The sequence below is a fragment of the Patiria miniata genome, unplaced genomic scaffold (genome assembly GCF_015706575.1).
Source record: "Patiria miniata isolate m_02_andy unplaced genomic scaffold, ASM1570657v1 HiC_scaffold_25, whole genome shotgun sequence".
Taxonomy (NCBI): Eukaryota; Metazoa; Echinodermata; class Asteroidea; order Valvatida; family Asterinidae; genus Patiria; species Patiria miniata.
Window position 1 is genome coordinate 8,385,488 of NW_024037064.1, and position 18,627 is coordinate 8,404,114.

Below are 18,627 nucleotides of genomic sequence, written 5' to 3' on the forward strand. Positions count from 1 at the left end.
GACTGACTCGCTGTCTCTTGTGAGTCGGGCAGTGCTGTCGTATAGGATTACGTACCCGTAACGACAATAAATGAGCTAAAGCATTCGTGTACACCAGATGCATGAAACGAAGCCTCCAGTAAAAAAAAAAGCCATGTGTAGTATAAGCACGGTTAATTACGTTGAGATGACGCACTAACCGGCCGTTGCACTCTCTTAATCCGTAAGATTGAAAATTGCAATCTTTGAAGCGATTGGTTTTTTTTTCAATCTGCATGTAATAGATTGAATTTTAGATTGAAAACGAAAACAAACACAAAATGTTAAAGAAATAGATGAGCTGGAAGAAGACCATAATCACGACTATCACAACACATGTACAACACGTGTACATGCATGTGTATTATTATTATCAATAATAAGGCCTTTTTCCGGGGGTGATTTTTCTTAAGAAATCAATGTACCCAAAAATATTTAAAAACTCCGACTACTGCAGGCTAATGTTCATATTGGTCCGAAAGCGCGCCACCCCAAGGGTCAACTACTACGGATGTCGTTTGTAGAGAGCGGGTGTACAGAACTATAAGGCCAAAAAGAAAGTCTCCGGTTTCTGGTATGGAGCTTGTCCAAAAAGTGGTGCGGCGACGCGGCTTTTTTTTTTTTACCTGACTTGTTTGCTTCAAATGTCGACTGATGACTGCGACTAGTCCAGAGAGGCCAGATACTAAGCTTAGGCTGCATCCGAATCAGCTGTCTAGAGTAGGTCTAGGTCTGCGCCCATTGAAAATACGCGGGGACGCGCTGACAATAGACGTAGCCGTAGCTCTGGAAGCCCGTTTCGACACGTTAAAATTGTGCAGCAGCAGGATTCCAGTCCAACCAGTGAGTTTGGCGGTTTTGAGACATCATCTTTCATTGAAAAAAAAACTTTTTCATTTTGCCAACGCGCATGGCTACGGCGACGCGCGCGCATACCAGAAACCGGAGACTTTTGTTTTTGTCCTAATATAATAGAAGTGAGTGAGAATTTAAATGAAACTTAATGCCCCGGCCCGCAACTTTTTTTTGAAAAAGGAGACTATTTAGCTTGAACTATTGAAAAGGTGGGTGGGATTGTATAGCCGAGGAACAACTCGGTTTGGGGGCTTCCATTTGAGGGCAGACTTGATGAAATTGCGGTCAAAAATGGGTCCTATTTGCCTGATGAGTGAGAGAGTGGAGAGATGCCATTTAAATGGCCGCGCATGCCGGGTAGGGAAGTATCACTTTTATTGGGGCGAGGGGTTTTTTTTGGTGTGAATGTTTAAAAATGTAAGTGAATAACGCACCAAAAGTTTGAAAGAAATGGAAAGATAAAGGACTAGACAAATTAAATTTCCCAGTGATGTCGGCTTGCATGTGGCGTAACTTTTACACTGTTTCAAGGGGGGGGGGGGGGGGGGGGGTGAAATGCAACCTTGAGATTTCCTAATAAGCGCAAGCACACGAATGGTGGCGCTGTTTGGTTGTACCATAGAGATATAAAGTACAATCTGTGAAACTACATTCTGAAGTCTGTGGTCACAAGATTATCGCAATAACATCAGGTAGAGCGAACATTTCTTTTGTGTTTCTGTATGTACCTTTGAAATACGTCCGTGAAGAAGCGTCAGTGCCAGTTACATGCAATGACGTAGTGTTTGGGCTTTTGACAGGAGTTTAGAAGTTAGCCAAAACTAAAGAACTTCGGTTCAACTTCGTCTTCGAACTTCGAAGCGTGAACCGGTTTCGTATAGCGCCCTCATGGACGTGTTAACGACCAGGCCTATATATACACATATCTGACAATCATTGGCATTTCTCATCAAGCGAAAGCGTGGCCGAGGTAGAAAACCTCCATGCATGCCATTGCCTAGCCCCATAAATGTAGCCTATTTACTGGACTGCCTCCGTAAACATAGGCCACACGTCCACATGTACAAAAATCGTGTCGACTTTGCCAAATTTTGATTTTCACATTTAGGCTTAGTTTGTAGGATTTTTTTGCTTTAGAAAAAAATAGAAGCATACTCACCCTCTTTATAGGCTAATCAGAGAGTGCTGCCTTTTTCAGATGTCTAATTTTTGTGAAATTTCATGTTGTAATTTTGATACGCAAACGTGTAAAAATGAATCTGGAAATTTCACGAAAAATATACATTTTCTGATTAGCCTATAAAGAGGGTGAGTATGCTTCTAAAGCAAAAAAACCCTACAAACTAAGCCTAAATGTGAAAATCAAAATTTGGCAAAGTCGACACGATTTTTGTACATGTGGATGTGTGGCCTATGTTTACGGAGGCAGTCCAGTAAATAGGCCACATTTATGGGGCTAGCCATTGCCTAGACCATGGAGGTAGGAAACGCCTCCATGCCTGGACCTAGTTGACATTGTTGATGCAGGTAGTTCATGTGCCCCCAGCCATGCCCTGGCCCCCAGCCATGCCCCCCCCCCCCCCCACAAGTCATTGCAAGTGAATGCCATGCCGCTCAAGTTGGAGAAGGGTAGGCCAGTCCCAGTGTGAAACTTAACTTTTTGTGTCCAAAGAATAAAAATTATCTTCTTTTAATTGTTTTAAATTGAATCCTTACATTTAATTGCTGAGTACAACATTGACAGTCATGACTGGCTTGAGTTAACTCCGGCTAATCAATCTAATGCCTATCGCATTGGAGCTGGAGTTACTCAAGCTAAGTCATGACAGTAGGCCAACGTGTGCAAAAAATGTTGCGACCTGACGCCACATTTTTTTTCATATATCATCTCAATGAAGGTCATTCATTGCAACAATGCTGATAAGAAATGCATCTTTTTTAAGAATTTTTTTTTTAAACTTCTTGACTCTCCATAGACTTTGTAACAATCGCGGAATTGGTGTCAGGTTGCAATTTTTTTTCCTTACATAATAATAGGGCCTACATGTATTTCATCTTCTTTTTCTGATTCGTGACTCAGGAGGACTGTTAGAGGAAAATATAGTCTGAAATTGTACTTGTCTGATTGCCATCTCTTTCACACAAAATCACAACGTGACAGCGACAACATTTATAACCCTAGAACCAGATAACATTCGTCACAGTAAACATTTCTAAGTCCCCCCCCCCCAAAAAAAGCAACTGTGCATGTTCAGTGCCAAGCCAGGACAATACTGACTTGTAACCAAAAAAAAGGGCTGCCTCCTTTCTTGTCTTTTTTGCAAAAGCTTTTCATTTTTTATTTGGCCCATGTTGGTGAAATGAAACGAGTAGGCTATCAAAGGTTATTGTATTTCCAACATGTATAGGTCTCGTTCGAATGACGTCATTTCCTACAGACCATCCACGCGCATCGGCATTTTGAGCGTCAACTTGCATAACGCGCATCGGCTGCGTCGTATTGCGAACACATTTCAAGCAACAAGCGCGCGAGTGTTTGGAACATTTTCAACACTGCGCAAAGCGTGCTTGACTGCGTAAAATACGCAGTTGCAGTTCTCCTACATAGATGGCCGTCATTGAGCAAGCCCTAGGCCTATTCCACTGAAAGTAATCTGTTTCACTTCTTGTTCATTACAGCACAAGTTGGGTGACACCATGGACGAAACAGATCAATCTGAAACGTGCGGTTTGTCATTGTCACCATCAACAACAATGTCACCGCTGACTCAGTCAGACAAGTACGCCCTCGCTTTTCAGCTCGTGGCGCAACTGACTAGTCTTGTCGACGGAACGATCTTCGCTAAAAGAGTGGCAGTGCTGAGGAACATCAAAGAGGCTTGGGAGAAGAATAAGGAGGTTACCATAGTAACAGAGGAAGACAAGTTTGGTAGGCACATCACCTTTGTAAACATGTTTCAGTTCAAGCACTCTCAATGTTTGTGTCTTAGCTTTCAAAATCTTAAAGGGGATGTATATTTTTTAATGAAATTCTTGAAAGTGAACCTTTGTATCCTATTTAAGCATATTTTCAATTTTAATTGAGCCATTTTAAGGGCATTTGGGTGTCTTTTTTATGCTAATGAAAATGTCCATATTCATGAGCAAAACTGATATTTTTTTTTGGATATTTTGCTTTTGTAAATCTTCCCTTCTTTGGTTAGACGTTGTTGTGCCAATTATGGCAGTAGGCACAAGATCATATCTTCCTCAGAAACTATTCAGTGAGAAAATTGAGGGTTCACAATTTGAACAGAAAACTCCCAAGCTGAATAGCCATTTCCTGAAATGACATCAGAGCAACAGCGCCCTCATTTGTCCAGAAAAGTATGGAAAACTTTGCATTTTTGCTTGGATGCAAAATCCGCCAACTGCCTCCATGTAAAAATTGCATACAGCCTCAATCTTCCAAAATTCTCAGTTATTTTTTTGATGTGGTCGTTGTGAGGGTGACCATGACTGCCTCGATTCTGCAAAATCCTTGAAAATCGCTGTCTATATGTTGAGGCAGAGCCAGTGACATCCTGGAGCAGTGCGGAGGATTTGATGTATATCTACTCGGTCGAGTAGGCCTAACTTTATGCACGGCTGAGCAAAAACAACAGAAGGTGGGGCCCAAGACCTTGATACAGTGCAACAGGGAGTCAGGTTGGCGTAGCGGTACTTTCCTTGCCTTCCACCACTGTGACCCGGGTTCGAATCCCGACTGGGCCAATATGTGGATTGGGTTTTCAGTCCCTGCCTGATTCCGTGGGGTTTCCCCAGACTATTCTTCTGGGCTTTTCCTCCCACTTCAAAACTGTAACTTCTTCTCATTGTCTTCTCTCCACAAGTTTCTTCAGGCTTGCGAGCTACAGTGCCTTGGGCGCTTTTGAGGAATCCTTGGTTTCATTACCAGAAATGATTAATAATCCTCCAAAATCAGCCACACATGTTTGCCATAACCTCAATCCTTCAAAATCTTCCATTTTGCAAAGAGGGGAATTTCCAATAAAATCAACCGTAAAGGGAAGTCAAATAGTTGTCATACATTTAGGAGCTGTAAAAAGTTGCACAAAATGTGTTGATCAGAGAAATTAATCGCATGGATCCTTTCTGTTTCATAAAATGGAATTTGCACCAATGTGATGTAAATGATGTTTTTTTTCTTCTCCTTAATCCAGTTTGTGGTGACCAACTGAACTTGGCTATCTCTGACATGTTTGAGAGTGTACAGAATCCACAACTTGGGCCAGATGATTCCAACGTGGGCAGCAGCACAGAGAAGCAAGGTACTTGTGTGTTAATTGAGCCCCAAACTTCAAATTCATTCAGTGAAATACCGGTACATTTACCTTATTAATGCTTGCTATTTAACCTATGTGAACAATTTTGGTTTCATGAAATTTAATCCCAAATTCCAAAACGGTGGTGTCCAGAAATTAGGCACAAATCGGCTGATGGGTGTTCCCCAGCATGGCGCACTTGAATAAATCTTGGAAAACTTCCAAAATAATTTCTGTAGTAAAGTTGATAAATTCTGATAAACAAGTATTATCTCTACTCACATAATCAACAAGAAGTTTGTCAGCAAATTATTTTCTAGTTTTGGGGGACATTTTCAAAGGGTTCACTGTGCACTTTGAAATAAAATCGGAAAATCACGCCAAAATAAATTTTTCTCTAACTTTGTAACAGGAAGATTAACTTGTGATTTATGAACGGAAGTGTTTAGAACTTGCTGAAATTTGACTTTCTTTGAAATTTCAGTTAAAACTTTTGCTCTAGCTAGGCACTACAGGCCAGAAATCAAAGTACGCCACGTTGGGGGCCGCGCCACGTTAGGGTACATCAATAATATGTGTGAGTGCATCGTGCTTATAATGTTCACGGCCGGCCATCGATATTCGGACACTTGATGAATGCTTTGACCAAGGCTACTGAGTAATCGACTTTAATGATTGGTTTGTAAATAACTTAAAATGTTTTTCATTTATAGCCACTTTCCAAGCAGTAGGCTCACCAGCTCCTGTGGATGTTGTCGTCAAACAAGAAATGCCACAGCCTGGGATGCCAAGGATCGGTGAGGCTTACTTCGTTCCAAGTTCCTTCCGTTTTTCTGCTCACAGTTGTCAGTTTATTGGCCAACTCCAGCCCATTGTGTAAACCTGATGCATGAAAAGACTTCCAGTGAATAGCCATTCTGAATCAGTTGAGTAGAGATTTGTGCACCCTGAGACCAGCTTAAGTACACTTGCCTTGCACTATCTGATTAAGGACCTGTCTCAATTCACATCCGGGAGGAGTTGTACACATTTTGCGGACAAGTTGCGGACAAGTTGCAGACACGTTGGGGACAAAATGGGGACAAGTTGCAGACAAGTTGCAGACAAGTTGCGGACAAGTTGCAGACAAGTTGCGGACAAGTTGCAGACAAGTTGCGGACAAGTTGCAGACAAGTTGCAGACAAGTTGCAGACAAGTTGCAGACACGTTGCAGACATGTTGCAGACACGTTGCAGACACATTGCGGACAAGTTGCTGACACGTTGTGGACATTGCAAGATTCTGAACAACTTCCCTGTAATCTTATACAATAAAATTATCAATATTGGTGAGTCAAGCAGTTGCTAATGAAACTGGCCTGGAACATGTCCAGGACAAATGCAAGGCTTCTTCCAGACAAAGTGAATGATTCTACCCACAACTTGTCTGGAACTCGTCCGGATATAAATTGAGACAGGCTCTAACAGCATGGGATACTCAAGTACAAACAATATAATGATCCCAGTGGCATGTACGCAAAATTGGATGGACATATCCTGTCCTGGCATCTGAAATTAACAGTCATGATAACCGCCGTCTGCCCGTCTCTTTTCCTTTTGTGATAACTTTGCACCTCAGAGCAAGTTGTAAGTTATGGCCTGCCGGCATTGGAAACCTCAGAAGACTCTGGCCAAGCATCATCATTTATGGATGAAAGCGGATGTTCCGTCGCAGGGAGCATGGAGGAAGGTGAGTTAATACCTGTGTACATGTCACACTTCTTCTTGTGTATGACTGTTGCAGCAGCGTATACTATAGTGACAGATCCAAGTTGGAGAGCCAGGTAAGGGCATCGTCTGTCACAAGGAGGATGTCCTTGATGCCTCCTGGGAACTCCATCAGCATGCAATCATTCACAATGTGTGAGATGGTCTGATCTGGATGGCCGCAATCACATGCCGAGTTGTCCCGGAACTTCCATTGATGTAGATTGTGTGCAGACCTGGCATGTAGAGTGCGGTTCCTGTTGAGAGTGGTCCACTCTCACCTGTCTAGGTTGAAACCAGGGGTACGGTGGTGGGATCACGTACCAGGTCCTTGGTGGTGTATTCCATGTTTTCCCAGAGACTGCGCCAGGCCACTTTAGAGTCCAAACCTGCTTCGTCTAATGTGCCTGCAGAGATCCAAAAGGGATTGCGTGATTTAAGTCGCAGTTCAGGCAGGTTCTCTAGATCCTCGTGGATTGGAAGGTCAAGGTTAGCTTCAATGCACTCCAGGGCAGTATCAATTTTGCGAATAATGCTGTATTCGATTGTTTAAAACATGATTATTAAAACCGAATTAATATTATTCATTGAAACTCGCTGATCAAGTTTACACAAATGTGCAAGCTGCTTGCCGTGTCAGTCAAAAGTTGCATGCAAAGTGCAGAGGTTAACATTTGCGTGCAGCGATGGATGCTATGGGCTGTTCGGCCCATTTTTACTCCTCGGTAGAGAGAGGCAATTGTTAAAAGTGTATTGCCCAAGAACACAAGCACAATGTTCCCATCAGGGTTCGAACCCACGTACCACGATACATGAGTTGTACACTTCACCACTGTACCATAGCGTCCCGCATAACCATTGAGATATCGTTTACCATCAAACAGTCAGTGATATAATATCGATACATCATCATGCCGTCCAACAAGAGAGTTAAAAAAAAGCACGAAGAAGAAATGGCTGGAGCGGCAGCTAAGTGCCAGCGTTTGGACACTAGTGTAGAATGTTAAAGTATAAACACCATTATAAGTCGTCAACAGATAAAAATGGCCTTGTGCCCTTTCAGTTGGCCTTGGTGCCCTTGTTGATTTGGGAGCCTTTGAGGCCAAGTGGCCTTGCCCCTCTGAAGCTTAAGGTTGAGGCCTGGTACTATACTCAGCTAGCCAATGTAGCATTCCACAAGATGAAAACACTGTGGCTATCTACTGGCTACAGCGCCACCACATGAATGAGGAACTTCGTCTGCACCTCTGGGAAGAAATGGAGGGGAACTCGCCCCTTGCAATTTTGTCTTCCAGGTTCAATTGTCACGTCATTTCTTTCCCCCAATCTACAGAGCATCCAAGCATGGACGATGAAGACCTTCCGACAATAAATGGTGACACTCTGGGGATCCCGCAACCTGGTGAGTCTCGCTCCCCTGCAAATGGCGTGCCACCCTGCCCTGCAAATGGCGTGCCAACCTGCCCTGCAAATGGCATACCACCCTGCCCTTCAAATGGCATGCCAACCTGCCCTGCAAATGGCATGCCACCCTGCCCTGCATATGGCGTGCCACCCTGCCCTGCAAATGGCGTGCCAACCTGTCCTGCATATGGCGTGCCACCCTGCCCTGCAAATGGCGTGCCTCCCTGCCCTACAAATGGCGTGCCACCCTGCCCTGCAAATGGCATGCCACCCTGCCCTGCAAATGGCGTGCCACCCTGCCCTGCAAAGGGCATGCCTTCCTGCCCTGCAAACGGGGACACTCCATCAAACCTGCTACCTGCTGACCAGATTATGTCAGCTCTTCGAGAGATGAAATGCGACATGCAGCAACTGATCGCTGGACAGAAGGCACTTCGCGTGTCCGTGAAGCACCTGTACTCGGCAGTGACGCCCAAAAGTGTCCCATCAAGCCAAACACAACACAAAGTAACTTTTGCGAAAAACACTTCATGTACCACCACTCTTCGCTGTGCAAGTACGCAACAAGCTACTTCATCTTCCCATCAGCGTCCAGCTGCGACAGTGACACCTCTTTATATTGCTGGCCCCGAGACCGGCACGTTTCTGCTCGGTGGCACGGAGGGCCTGGTGCGGGACATCTCTGACTACCACGTCCACGTCAGGAAAGTATCTTCACGTGGGGCGTCCAAACCAGAGTCGATGGGAAGAATACTGTGCTCTCTCTTGATGCGCAATGAGTTTTCCAACAAAGAGCTGGCTTCCAAAAACGTAACAGGCAAATCGAGAGACCCTCAGACAAAAAAATCCTTGATATTGCCCAAGTTGGACGAAAACATCCTGAGAGCCATCTTTCGTCAGGCCAGGCTACAATTTCCTGGTTTCCGAGACCACTACACAGATGGAAAGTGCCAAACTGTGCAGTTACTAAACGACACATGCAAACATATTCGAAGAACTGTGCTATTGGAAAATTTGATGTCAGTAAATGATTCAGGAGGAAGTATTCCGGGATAACAAAATAGAAAAATTTGATGGAGTGCTTTCAACTCGATATTGTGTGTGCTATTTAGAATGTAAAACAAATAACTATTACAGGGACAATGATGTCAATCCCAACAGATTTAGGTATAAAAGATTAACCCTAATTTTTGCTAGAATGCAACCTCAATCCTTCAAAATCCTTCAACTGTCTACATGTAAAAATAGTTGTCTTCCGAAATAATCATTTTTCTTGAATGTGGTCCTGGGAGGGTGACCACCGCCTCAGTGCTCCAAATTCCACCAGCAATCACTGTCAATATGTTGAGGCAGAGCCAGTGAAATCCTGCAGCAGTGCGCAGGATTTCAAGTACAATCTTGGCCTGCATGTATGCATGGCTGAGCATAAACAATACAAGGTCTGTCCTAAGACCTTGACGTATAGTGCATCCTCCACAATCAGCCACACATTTTTGCAAAATACAATGTACTGCAAAACCTTCCATTTTGCATAGAGGATTTTGGAGGGTTTTGGAAGTTTAAGGTTAACAAATATTAAATTTTACAGCAGATCAGCAGATGTCATTTTTATCCAGGACTTGATTTTTTATAATACTTTTAATTTAACACTTGTGGAATGGAAGTGTATACAAAGTAGTTAAAAATGAAGAAAGAAAAAAAAATGACTATGCAAAAAAAAAAAAAAAAATCTATGTTTAATATGTTCCAGGCAAGGGATGGTCAAACAATCATCCCAGTGAGAGAGTTCACAAATTTGTGGGGCTACCTGCATGACCTGGTGCCAAAGACGGCACTTTTGAGGGTATTTTATGCTTGCAACAACTGCCAATAAAAGTATTATTTTTACCCTTTTTTTAATGTTGCATGATGTTGTTATAGAGCATTATTTCCAAGTTTAATAAATCTAATAAGTAAACTTAAGTAAGTAAAAATTGTATGACTTGCCAAAAAAATTACTCAAGAAGAAAGTCGCAATCATAAATGCGTTTTTTAGGTGCTTTTTTTTCTTTAAGTGTTGGCATTTGTTAGTCGCCATTTTTGGATGTCCACTTGTTTTTATTTTCATAATTGGTTCCTTTTGTATTAAGTGTAAAATGTGTAATTTAGGTTGGCAAATTCAGCCAGCAAAGATGTTAGAAAGCCCCTCCGCTTGTTTTATTTTCTAAGCTGAATTCTAAAGAGTAAATTGTGTTTTGTTTTCTTTTTTAATTAAAATTTGAGATAAGCTTTTGAAAACTTGAATCGGGTGTAGCAGTCTTGAATAAAGCAGTCTCGCATTCTCGACAGCACACCAATAACATATGCCATGTAATCACACATGTTTTAGTTTTGTATTAAAGTTTATCAAAACTGCTCAAAATCTATTGACTTCGGTCTTGATCTATTTTTAATAAGGATTGATTTTTAAGAATGTATTTACCTAAAACCACCGCCACCCATCAGCCCACTGCATGTTCTGTTGGAATCTGTTTGAGTGATGCACTGGCCGTTAGTAAATTGATTACGCTTTACAATGGGGTCAGGCACTCCGCCATAACAGTTTGGGTGTTGAGTTTACCATATGGTGTTGAACTTTGCAAGACAGACAGAGGGTCCTAGCAAATCACTCAACCCAAGGGGGTTTAGGGTTGACATGTTGGAATCTTATCAACTTTAACATTTTGAAGAAACTGCTCAAAATCTGTTGATTTCAGTTGTTTATTTACTTACCAAATATGAAGTAAGTCTAACACTATGCAATTGTTTTGGATATTGATATGTTGTTCATTCAAAATAAATACATTGCAAAAGCTGAGCTCCAAATACTGCAATGTATATTTCAGAGAGACTGCATAAGTGTATTAATTCTGGCACTTGGGTACTGGACTCTGACCTAAAAGATCAAGCTTATCAGGCTAATGATGAAATATAAAACACCAACAGGGGATTTTTCAGGGAAAGCAATATTCCCAGAGAATGTGTCAGCTTTGTAAAGCAAGAAGAAAAAGGGCCCCCATTCAAAAAGCAGTGCATGAGTATTAATACTTGCTCCATGTGGAAGAATCTCCTCTGGTGGTCATGGCTCCTATCATGTATTGGCACCCACAACGAAATCCGAGAGGCTATCAAAATCTACAAACATTGCACTGTTCCCCAAGACATCAGTTACCATCTGGCCCCCTACTCCAACCAATGATGCATCTCTAACACTAGGTACCCACTGGGTACCCAGCCCATTTCCCTGACATTTGGGTCATTTATACCCTCTGCCACCCTATACCCACTGACATAGCTCCGTGAGCACACACCCCATGCTCCCATCACCACACCTTTGCGATCAACCTCCAGCATCCTCACCACATCTCAGCGGTCAGCCTTCAGCATCTCAACTCATCAGCCTTCAGCATCCACAATGCCTCAGTTATCATCCATGCAGCCCTCCAAATGTGGCCTCATCCACTGTCCAGCTTTCTCCTAAAGATGATCAGAGCATTTATATTGTACACACCAGTGGCGCACCCATAGTGGGGGGGGGGGCCTTAGGGCACTATGGCCCCCGCCATCCCTCCCCTGGATCCGCCAATGCAGTGACCCATATGGTTTGTTGTACCTGCTGTTCTCTAGTACCTTTTTTTTGCTGACTCATACGCAACAATATAGCCTTACAGTAAGAAGGCCTTACTGCATGTACAGTAGAATTAAAAACAAACAAACAATGAAATCCATGAATATTTTGAGAGGTATAACTTTTGTTGTCATATGAGACATATTGTGTGCGAATTTTTAGACTGGATTGATTAAATGATTTGTTTTTTTATTGCTATACATGTACAATTAAGTATACAATAGTGTCGTGGTTCTCGTGCTCAAAAACATTAAAATGCATACTCACACTGAGAGACTTGATGTCCGCCTTTAGCAGGCAGCAAACCTGCCATCTTTACCCCAAACATTTTTGCAGTCTCAGTGCCCTGCAGTTTTCCACTGGTTTCATCAAATTGTTCACAATCTTGCAACTTCCCACTCTCTGTGGTTATTCGGCAATTGGCCGGGATAGCCCATGCAAGTCTTTGGACTTATTCCAGTGTAATGGTCCCTTGCTAGGAGAAGGAAAACGTTCAGAACAATATTTTTGGGAAATTTTACCCACAGACTAGAATCAGGCAGTGACTTAAAATCCAAGCCATATGTTAATTAGCCTAGATTAGAATTGAACCTGGGTCACAGGGTTGAAGGCAAGGGAGAAAAACACTGTGTAAACCTGATCCCCTAGTACCATTAGTACCACCAGATAGCTTCTGCAAATAAGCAATTGAAAATTGACTTTTCTATTTTTCCTTCTCAGAATGCCTTAGAAGCCGTCTAGACACGGAGCGCTTGTTTGAAGAGCTGGGGAATAACAGAGCACAGGTGAAGCTAGAGAAATTGAGCCTTACTGGGCCTCTGCAACTAAGCAACCGTGACCTGTCACCAAGAGATCAATGTGGTTTTGTCGCTGGGCAGGAGAATAACTCTCATGATATGAGGCCGTTTGAGGATGACCCAAATCAGGAGGAGGAAGACAGTCCATTAGGAGGTAAGACTTGTTCAGCAAAGGATAGTGAAGCCAATATCAGCACCCCTTAGAGAGTGGGTGAGACCAGACAGTGCACAAATTGCAAGCAGTCTTTTAAGTTTTGGAAGTGATCGGCTTATAGCCTTTCTATTACCAGTCAGCAAAATGCTAGTGAAAGAGAGTGGGGAAAGGGGGGGATATGGCACCCAGAGCAGGATGAAGACACCAATTGGTGCGTCACCAAAAAACATTCGGTGGTATCGTCTTGGTGATTTGTCCTTTACACCTGTGATTCATACGAATGGCCCATTCCATTCCACAGATTATTAAAAGACATAATTGCGCTAGTGCAGTATAATCTTCACAAAATTACTGGCCTCATGAACATGTGACAAAAGGCCATGGATGGTTGGGGCTCATTTGATGACAACCAAATAGAAACCCCATGGCTCAGAAACGAGAACCACAGAAACTGGACATATACTTGCAGAAACTTCAAGAAACGTCCTTAAATTGCAAGATTATTATGCAAATTTATAATGCCTCTGGTTCAAACTCATGGAACCCTAGAGAAATTGTTTCATGTATATGTTGCAAGAATAAACTTCTCAAAACAGACAACCAGTTGCGTTTCTAATTGGCAGAGTGCAGAAAATACGGGGCTGTCCAAAATATACAAAATATTTGATTATTTGCAACCGAATTCGTATAGCTTTTTTTGCGGGTTGAATATTTGGAAAGAGAACACTATGCATGTGCATAAGTAATCGATTGTAATCGTAAAGTTGCATTGCTATTGTCACATATGATACTTTTTGTCGACGGCAACTACATTTCTTGTTGTCACCTATTTAAGGTCTCATTCTTATACAGTTATACAGTACTTACTGCATTGCGAAACACTGTGTGCCTTTTTCCACATGCCTGTGATTTTCAAATCAGAAGGACTGTAGCGAGGAAGGCAGCTTTTAGCATGTAAAACTTGATTGGCACGTTTTGAATAATTGGTCAAGTGCTATTTTTACTTTACTTTTTGATGACTCAAAGAGTGATTGCTTTTTTTGTCTTGAAACAGGAAAGATGATAAAACCAAAGCGACCCTGCCCATACTGTGGAATATTTCAAAGCCAACTGAAGCGCCACATTGTCAAAAAACATAAGAACAAAGTGAAAGCTATTCAAGATCTGCCAAAACAGAAACAAAAAGCAGAATTCAGGAAGCTAAGACTGGATGGCATTTACCTGCACAACAAGGAAGTACTACAAAGTCCCAACAACGAAGACAAGCTCCTTCGGGAGAGGAAGTCCAAGCGCCCATCCTCAACCGTGATGTGTACCAACTGCCATGGTTTCTACAGCCCCAGATACTTCTGGAGTCACAAACCTCAGTGCACTGAGGAGTCCTCAGTACGCCCCAAAGCAGTGCCCACTTCTTTGCTCCAGCCTGTTCCTGGTCTGGTGAGGGATGCTTTCGAGGCTGACATACTGAGCGGTTTGAGAGCTGATGACATTGGCAATATCTGCAAAAGTGACGCCATTATTCGCACGGTAGGCCAACGCCTGTATGAAAAAAGGAAGAGCAAGCAAGATGACTTGAATGGAGGTCAGAGTAATTCAGTTAGAGCTGACATGAGAAGGCTGGCTTCTCTCTACCTGATCTTTTGCCGAAAAAATGCAAAAAGTGGGAGCCCGATAACAGAAACCGGAACAGCAGCCGACATGCTGAATCGGCAGGGATTTGAGGTTCTTCGTGACACAATCACCTCATACACCTCTACAACCAAAGATTTGACCACTACGGCCAAAGACACAACCACTACATCTCCGGATCCATCTGGCCTAAAAGCAGGACTGAAAAATGTCCTCTTTTACTTGCTGATGACAACGGCGAAGATCATCAGAGGCGCTTACCTCCTCCAAGGCAAAGACAAACTGGCTAAAGAAGTGGAACACTTCGTGCAGGCTTTAGACCTCAATCGTCAAATGATCTTCGGAGATGCCACCTACCATCCACAAAGGCCTGTAGATGATGAGATCATGGATGTACAGTAGTTCATCTTTGAAATTCATGTCTCTGAATACCGTTGCCATATTAACTGGAAAGTAGCTGGGACACTCATGAGACTAATCTATGAAGGGCATAAAAACTCATAACCCCATCGGTGTAATGAAAGCTGTCTTTGATCAGTCTTTCTCTGCCACCCCAACTTGTAGATAGTCGAAATAACTGATGTTATGTTGATGCACAAGTAAAAAGTAAGCTTTGCTTAGAGCTTCTTCGATCCATGGTAGAGGGTAGACATCGTGGATGATTCTGGAGTTCAGCTTCCTATAGTTAATGGAAAGTCTGATGCTGTCCTCCTTCTTCCTCATAAACACTATTGGTGAAGCGAACAGGCTCTGGCTTTGCTTGATTACGCTGACTCTTCCAAGTCTTTAATGTGCTCTATCCTGGAACTCCTCTAGTGGGATTTGTCGGTACAGCATATACGGAATTAGGGAGTTGGGTCTCTTATAGGGGAATCTTATGTTGTGTAGTAGTTGCCCCATAGAATGATTCTAGAAGATATCAGCATTTTGCTTCAGCAAGTTTTTCATAGCTTTCTGTGGGGATGTCAGGTTGGCATCACTGAGTTTAAAATCTGGTATCGAATTCCCCTGGACACCTCTTGCTCACAGACTGTTGCCACACTGGAGCTGGAAATTGTGGGGTCTCGGCCAACCTCTTGGACACAGGACAATATATGCTGCGATGACTTCATTCTGTCTAAATGGTTATACCACTTGCTGGCACAGTTTGCACAGCCTGGTGGGAGCTTGTCTGTTTTAACTAGCGTCATCAACCCTACAGCAAGCCGTCTGTCAGAATCACCTTGTGCCAGTGTCGTGATGGTATGACGTTGCCTAGAGTGAGGTGCCTTTGCAAAGATGGTCATACCAGGACGAAGTTTCATCCGTCTTCTTCCTAAATAGCTCCGTTCCTCCGAGCAAGGTAATGCCATCAGTATTGACGCATTGCAGACATGACTGCCGTGTATCAGACAGATTCTGAGCCTAGACATCCCCTGCCGTACTCGTCATATACATGGTGTTCCTGTTTCACCTTGCTCCTTGTCTGCTTGTCGGAACTCCTCAGCAGTGACTCACAGTTCCTTCCGTAGTTCCTTGAAAGTCATATGCCGCCAGGTTGCATTGGTGCAAGCTGCTGCCTCACTGTATTATCATGGAAACCAGCTATGAATTGGGTAGTACCAGGAAGATCCCCATCTTCATCCAAAGATCCATGACCACCTTGTTTTTTTTCACAGGCTCCGGCATGCCCTAGCAGAACCTCTTAGATAGAGTGATCACGTACTCTCCAGCACGTTTTCTCTGTTTCCTGGCAAAGAATGATACAATGGGAGCTGATTTACCCACATACATGTACATCTTCCCCAAACTCCTCTTGTAATTCTGCAATCACTTCCTCTAGCTGCTGTTACTTCCCCACGACTCGCCACAGTATGGATAACGTCACGTGTCTCAACTTTTTGTTATGCCTGACAACTTCATAGGACGTGACTCTCTCTGGCTGAGGACCTGTGGCCTGTAGTAGATACCACATTATTATGGGCCGGCATTGAAGTCCTTGACTTTCAGTCCATATGTTTCTTGAAATTTGACCCACTGAACAACGGTACGTGTCCATCAGCTGATGTGCGGTATATGTACGTGCGTGGAATGTGGCCCTCTTCGACGATGTGTGGTAATCATGCGGGATCTACCAGATGTGCAGGGCCTGTAGAGAAAGTAGGCCCTGCTGGTCCCTGCTGACTGTGGTTGATCACGTACCGTTCACACGGACCCCTGCCATCCTAACACTGTTTTGGGGGCATGCATGCACAAGGGTGCTTGAAATAGATTTTGTGGACTTACATGGTATCCCTCAAGCTCAAGGATCAAGGTCAAGCTGATTGGACAAGGTTGGGTTTCTGCAATCCTGCACTTTTCAAGTTCTCCCAATAAAGAACACTGTACATGCGTTGGTTTGTTGTAAACGAATGGGGAAGACTTTTGGGCAGGAAAATTGCCCAAGCTAGCATGAGTAGAAAATGATATTATGGCTAATTTCCAAAAAAAGAAAATAAATCATCCTGGGTTTTGGCACCCCAAAAAAAGAAGGAAACCTGGAAAAATTGTCACATAAATTTACAATTTTAAGGCCTGGTTCAGAATGAAAAAGTCGCAATTTACTAAGGATTTAAATTAAAAAGTCAGGGTTGCCCACAATTAAAGCAGACTGTGCATTCTAAAGCCTATTTATAGGCCTATACCTTCAAATTCTACGTTGTATTTTTAAAAGACATTTGAAGAGGATTAAATCTCCAACATGTACGTACAGCCAGCCTGTAAAAAAACCCATGGGCTATGATATTTCAACAGCGCTGATGATTAATTATTGCAAGACAACTGCCTCGACCTCCACATTTTGATCAATCAGCATCTGGCTCTTTCTATATCGGGTATTCGGTCATTCAGCAGTTGTTGCGTCATTGGCATACATGTATGGATCAAAAAAAAAACTAGACAGCACAATAAAGTGCCAGGTGACACGCTTAATGATTGACGTATTCTTTCTTTACTGCGCAATAGTCGTAGCCTTGTTGCCATTTTGTGATTGGTCAATTAACGACGTTGAAGTACATGTACGCAAGTACGTATGGTACCATGTACACGTACGGGCGCCGCATGTACATGTTCATCGTACAAGGCCAGATTCTGCAGGTTTTTTGTGACACATTTCGTTCACATAATGAAACAGAAAGGGGAAAAAGAAAAATCATTTCACAAAACCCTACTGTGTATATATCTCGATATTTAAATGAACATTGCAAGCTATCTGCAATGATTCGTTGGACATTAATTTTGTGCATAAACTTTGGGAATGGAAGAATTACTTCTCTCTTTAAAAAGAAACTTATATTATTCATCTATATATTCATGCTTTCTTTAAAAAAAATATTTTATGAATGTAAATTTATTAATTTGATGTACATATTGTGCGTATTAAATTGACCCCTGCTTTTCTCTTCAATCATTGTTTTAATTTAAAAAAAAAATACCTCCCTAATATCTATAAAGGACTGATAATGCGACCGGAAGAATTACTTAACACTCCAATTGAGTGCGGACGGATCCCAGGTGCGTAAGCAGCATTACTTTTTTGTGACCGCGCTTGCAGCTACTTGCACTGGAGATACGAAGACACCATCAAATGAACGTCGTCCATTGTCCAATCACAAAATGGCAACAAGGCTACGACTATTGCGCAGTCTTTCTTTCCCCTATAGGCATGCCATTCTCTAAATTGACTTGGGAAAAAACTTGTTCAATGGTTCTCCGAGAGTTAGAGCGCTTAATTGGCTAATGATATGGTTCAAGCAAAATATTCTGCTGTAATATTTGACCATGTACTTTTGCATATCACGTTTTCTTTGAGTGTGTTTATATTTGCGCGGCACCAAGAATTTGCCCTTATGGAGATCCGGTCGACGTATGCTTGAGCTAGAGGGGCAAATCGTTCTGTACTGATGAGCCTTACTCCCCCCCCCCCCCCCCCCCTCCCCAAATGTTCGCATATTGACATTTTGATAATAGATAAGAAAGGGGCAAACAGATACTCAAACCATACGCTGACGAAACTACTGACCGGAAAAAGAACAATTTCCCGCGCTGCGAATTTGTC

The 18,627-nt window shown here is 42.7% G+C and overlaps 1 protein-coding gene across 6 annotated transcripts; it reads left to right on the plus strand.

The window, feature by feature from the left end:
- Positions 1-1,479: 1,479 nt before the first annotated feature.
- Positions 1,480-17,245, plus strand: LOC119733401. Of its 6 annotated transcripts, XM_038206979.1 has the most exons (9): positions 1,587-1,843; positions 2,401-2,501; positions 3,551-3,802; positions 5,076-5,183; positions 5,891-5,974; positions 6,795-6,905; positions 8,256-8,324; positions 12,693-12,923; positions 13,978-17,245. In XM_038206979.1, the coding sequence occupies exons 2-9, from the start codon at positions 2,408-2,410 to the stop codon at positions 14,952-14,954; spliced, it is 1,926 nt and encodes a 641-aa protein (XP_038062907.1). In that variant the 5' UTR covers positions 1,587-1,843; positions 2,401-2,407; the 3' UTR covers positions 14,955-17,245. The 6 variants fall into 6 exon arrangements, with proteins under 6 accessions (XP_038062911.1, XP_038062909.1, XP_038062907.1 ...); XM_038206983.1 differs by lacking the exons at positions 1,587-1,843; positions 2,401-2,501 and adding an exon at positions 1,480-1,565 and having other exon boundaries at positions 3,553-3,802; XM_038206981.1 differs by lacking the exon at positions 8,256-8,324 and having other exon boundaries at positions 1,586-1,843.
- Positions 17,246-18,627: the final 1,382 nt, after the last annotated feature.

Coding starts and splice junctions, on each gene's coding strand:
- LOC119733401 (XM_038206979.1), top strand. CDS start 2,408: ATGTGCCCCCAGCCATGCCCTGGCCCCCAGCCATGCCCCCCCCCCCCC. Junction 5,184..5,890: donor CAGCAGCACAGAGAAGCAAG/GTACTTGTGTGT, acceptor TTTCATTTATAG/CCACTTTCCAAGCAGTAGGC. Junction 12,924..13,977: donor GGAAGACAGTCCATTAGGAG/GTAAGACTTGTT, acceptor GTCTTGAAACAG/GAAAGATGATAAAACCAAAG.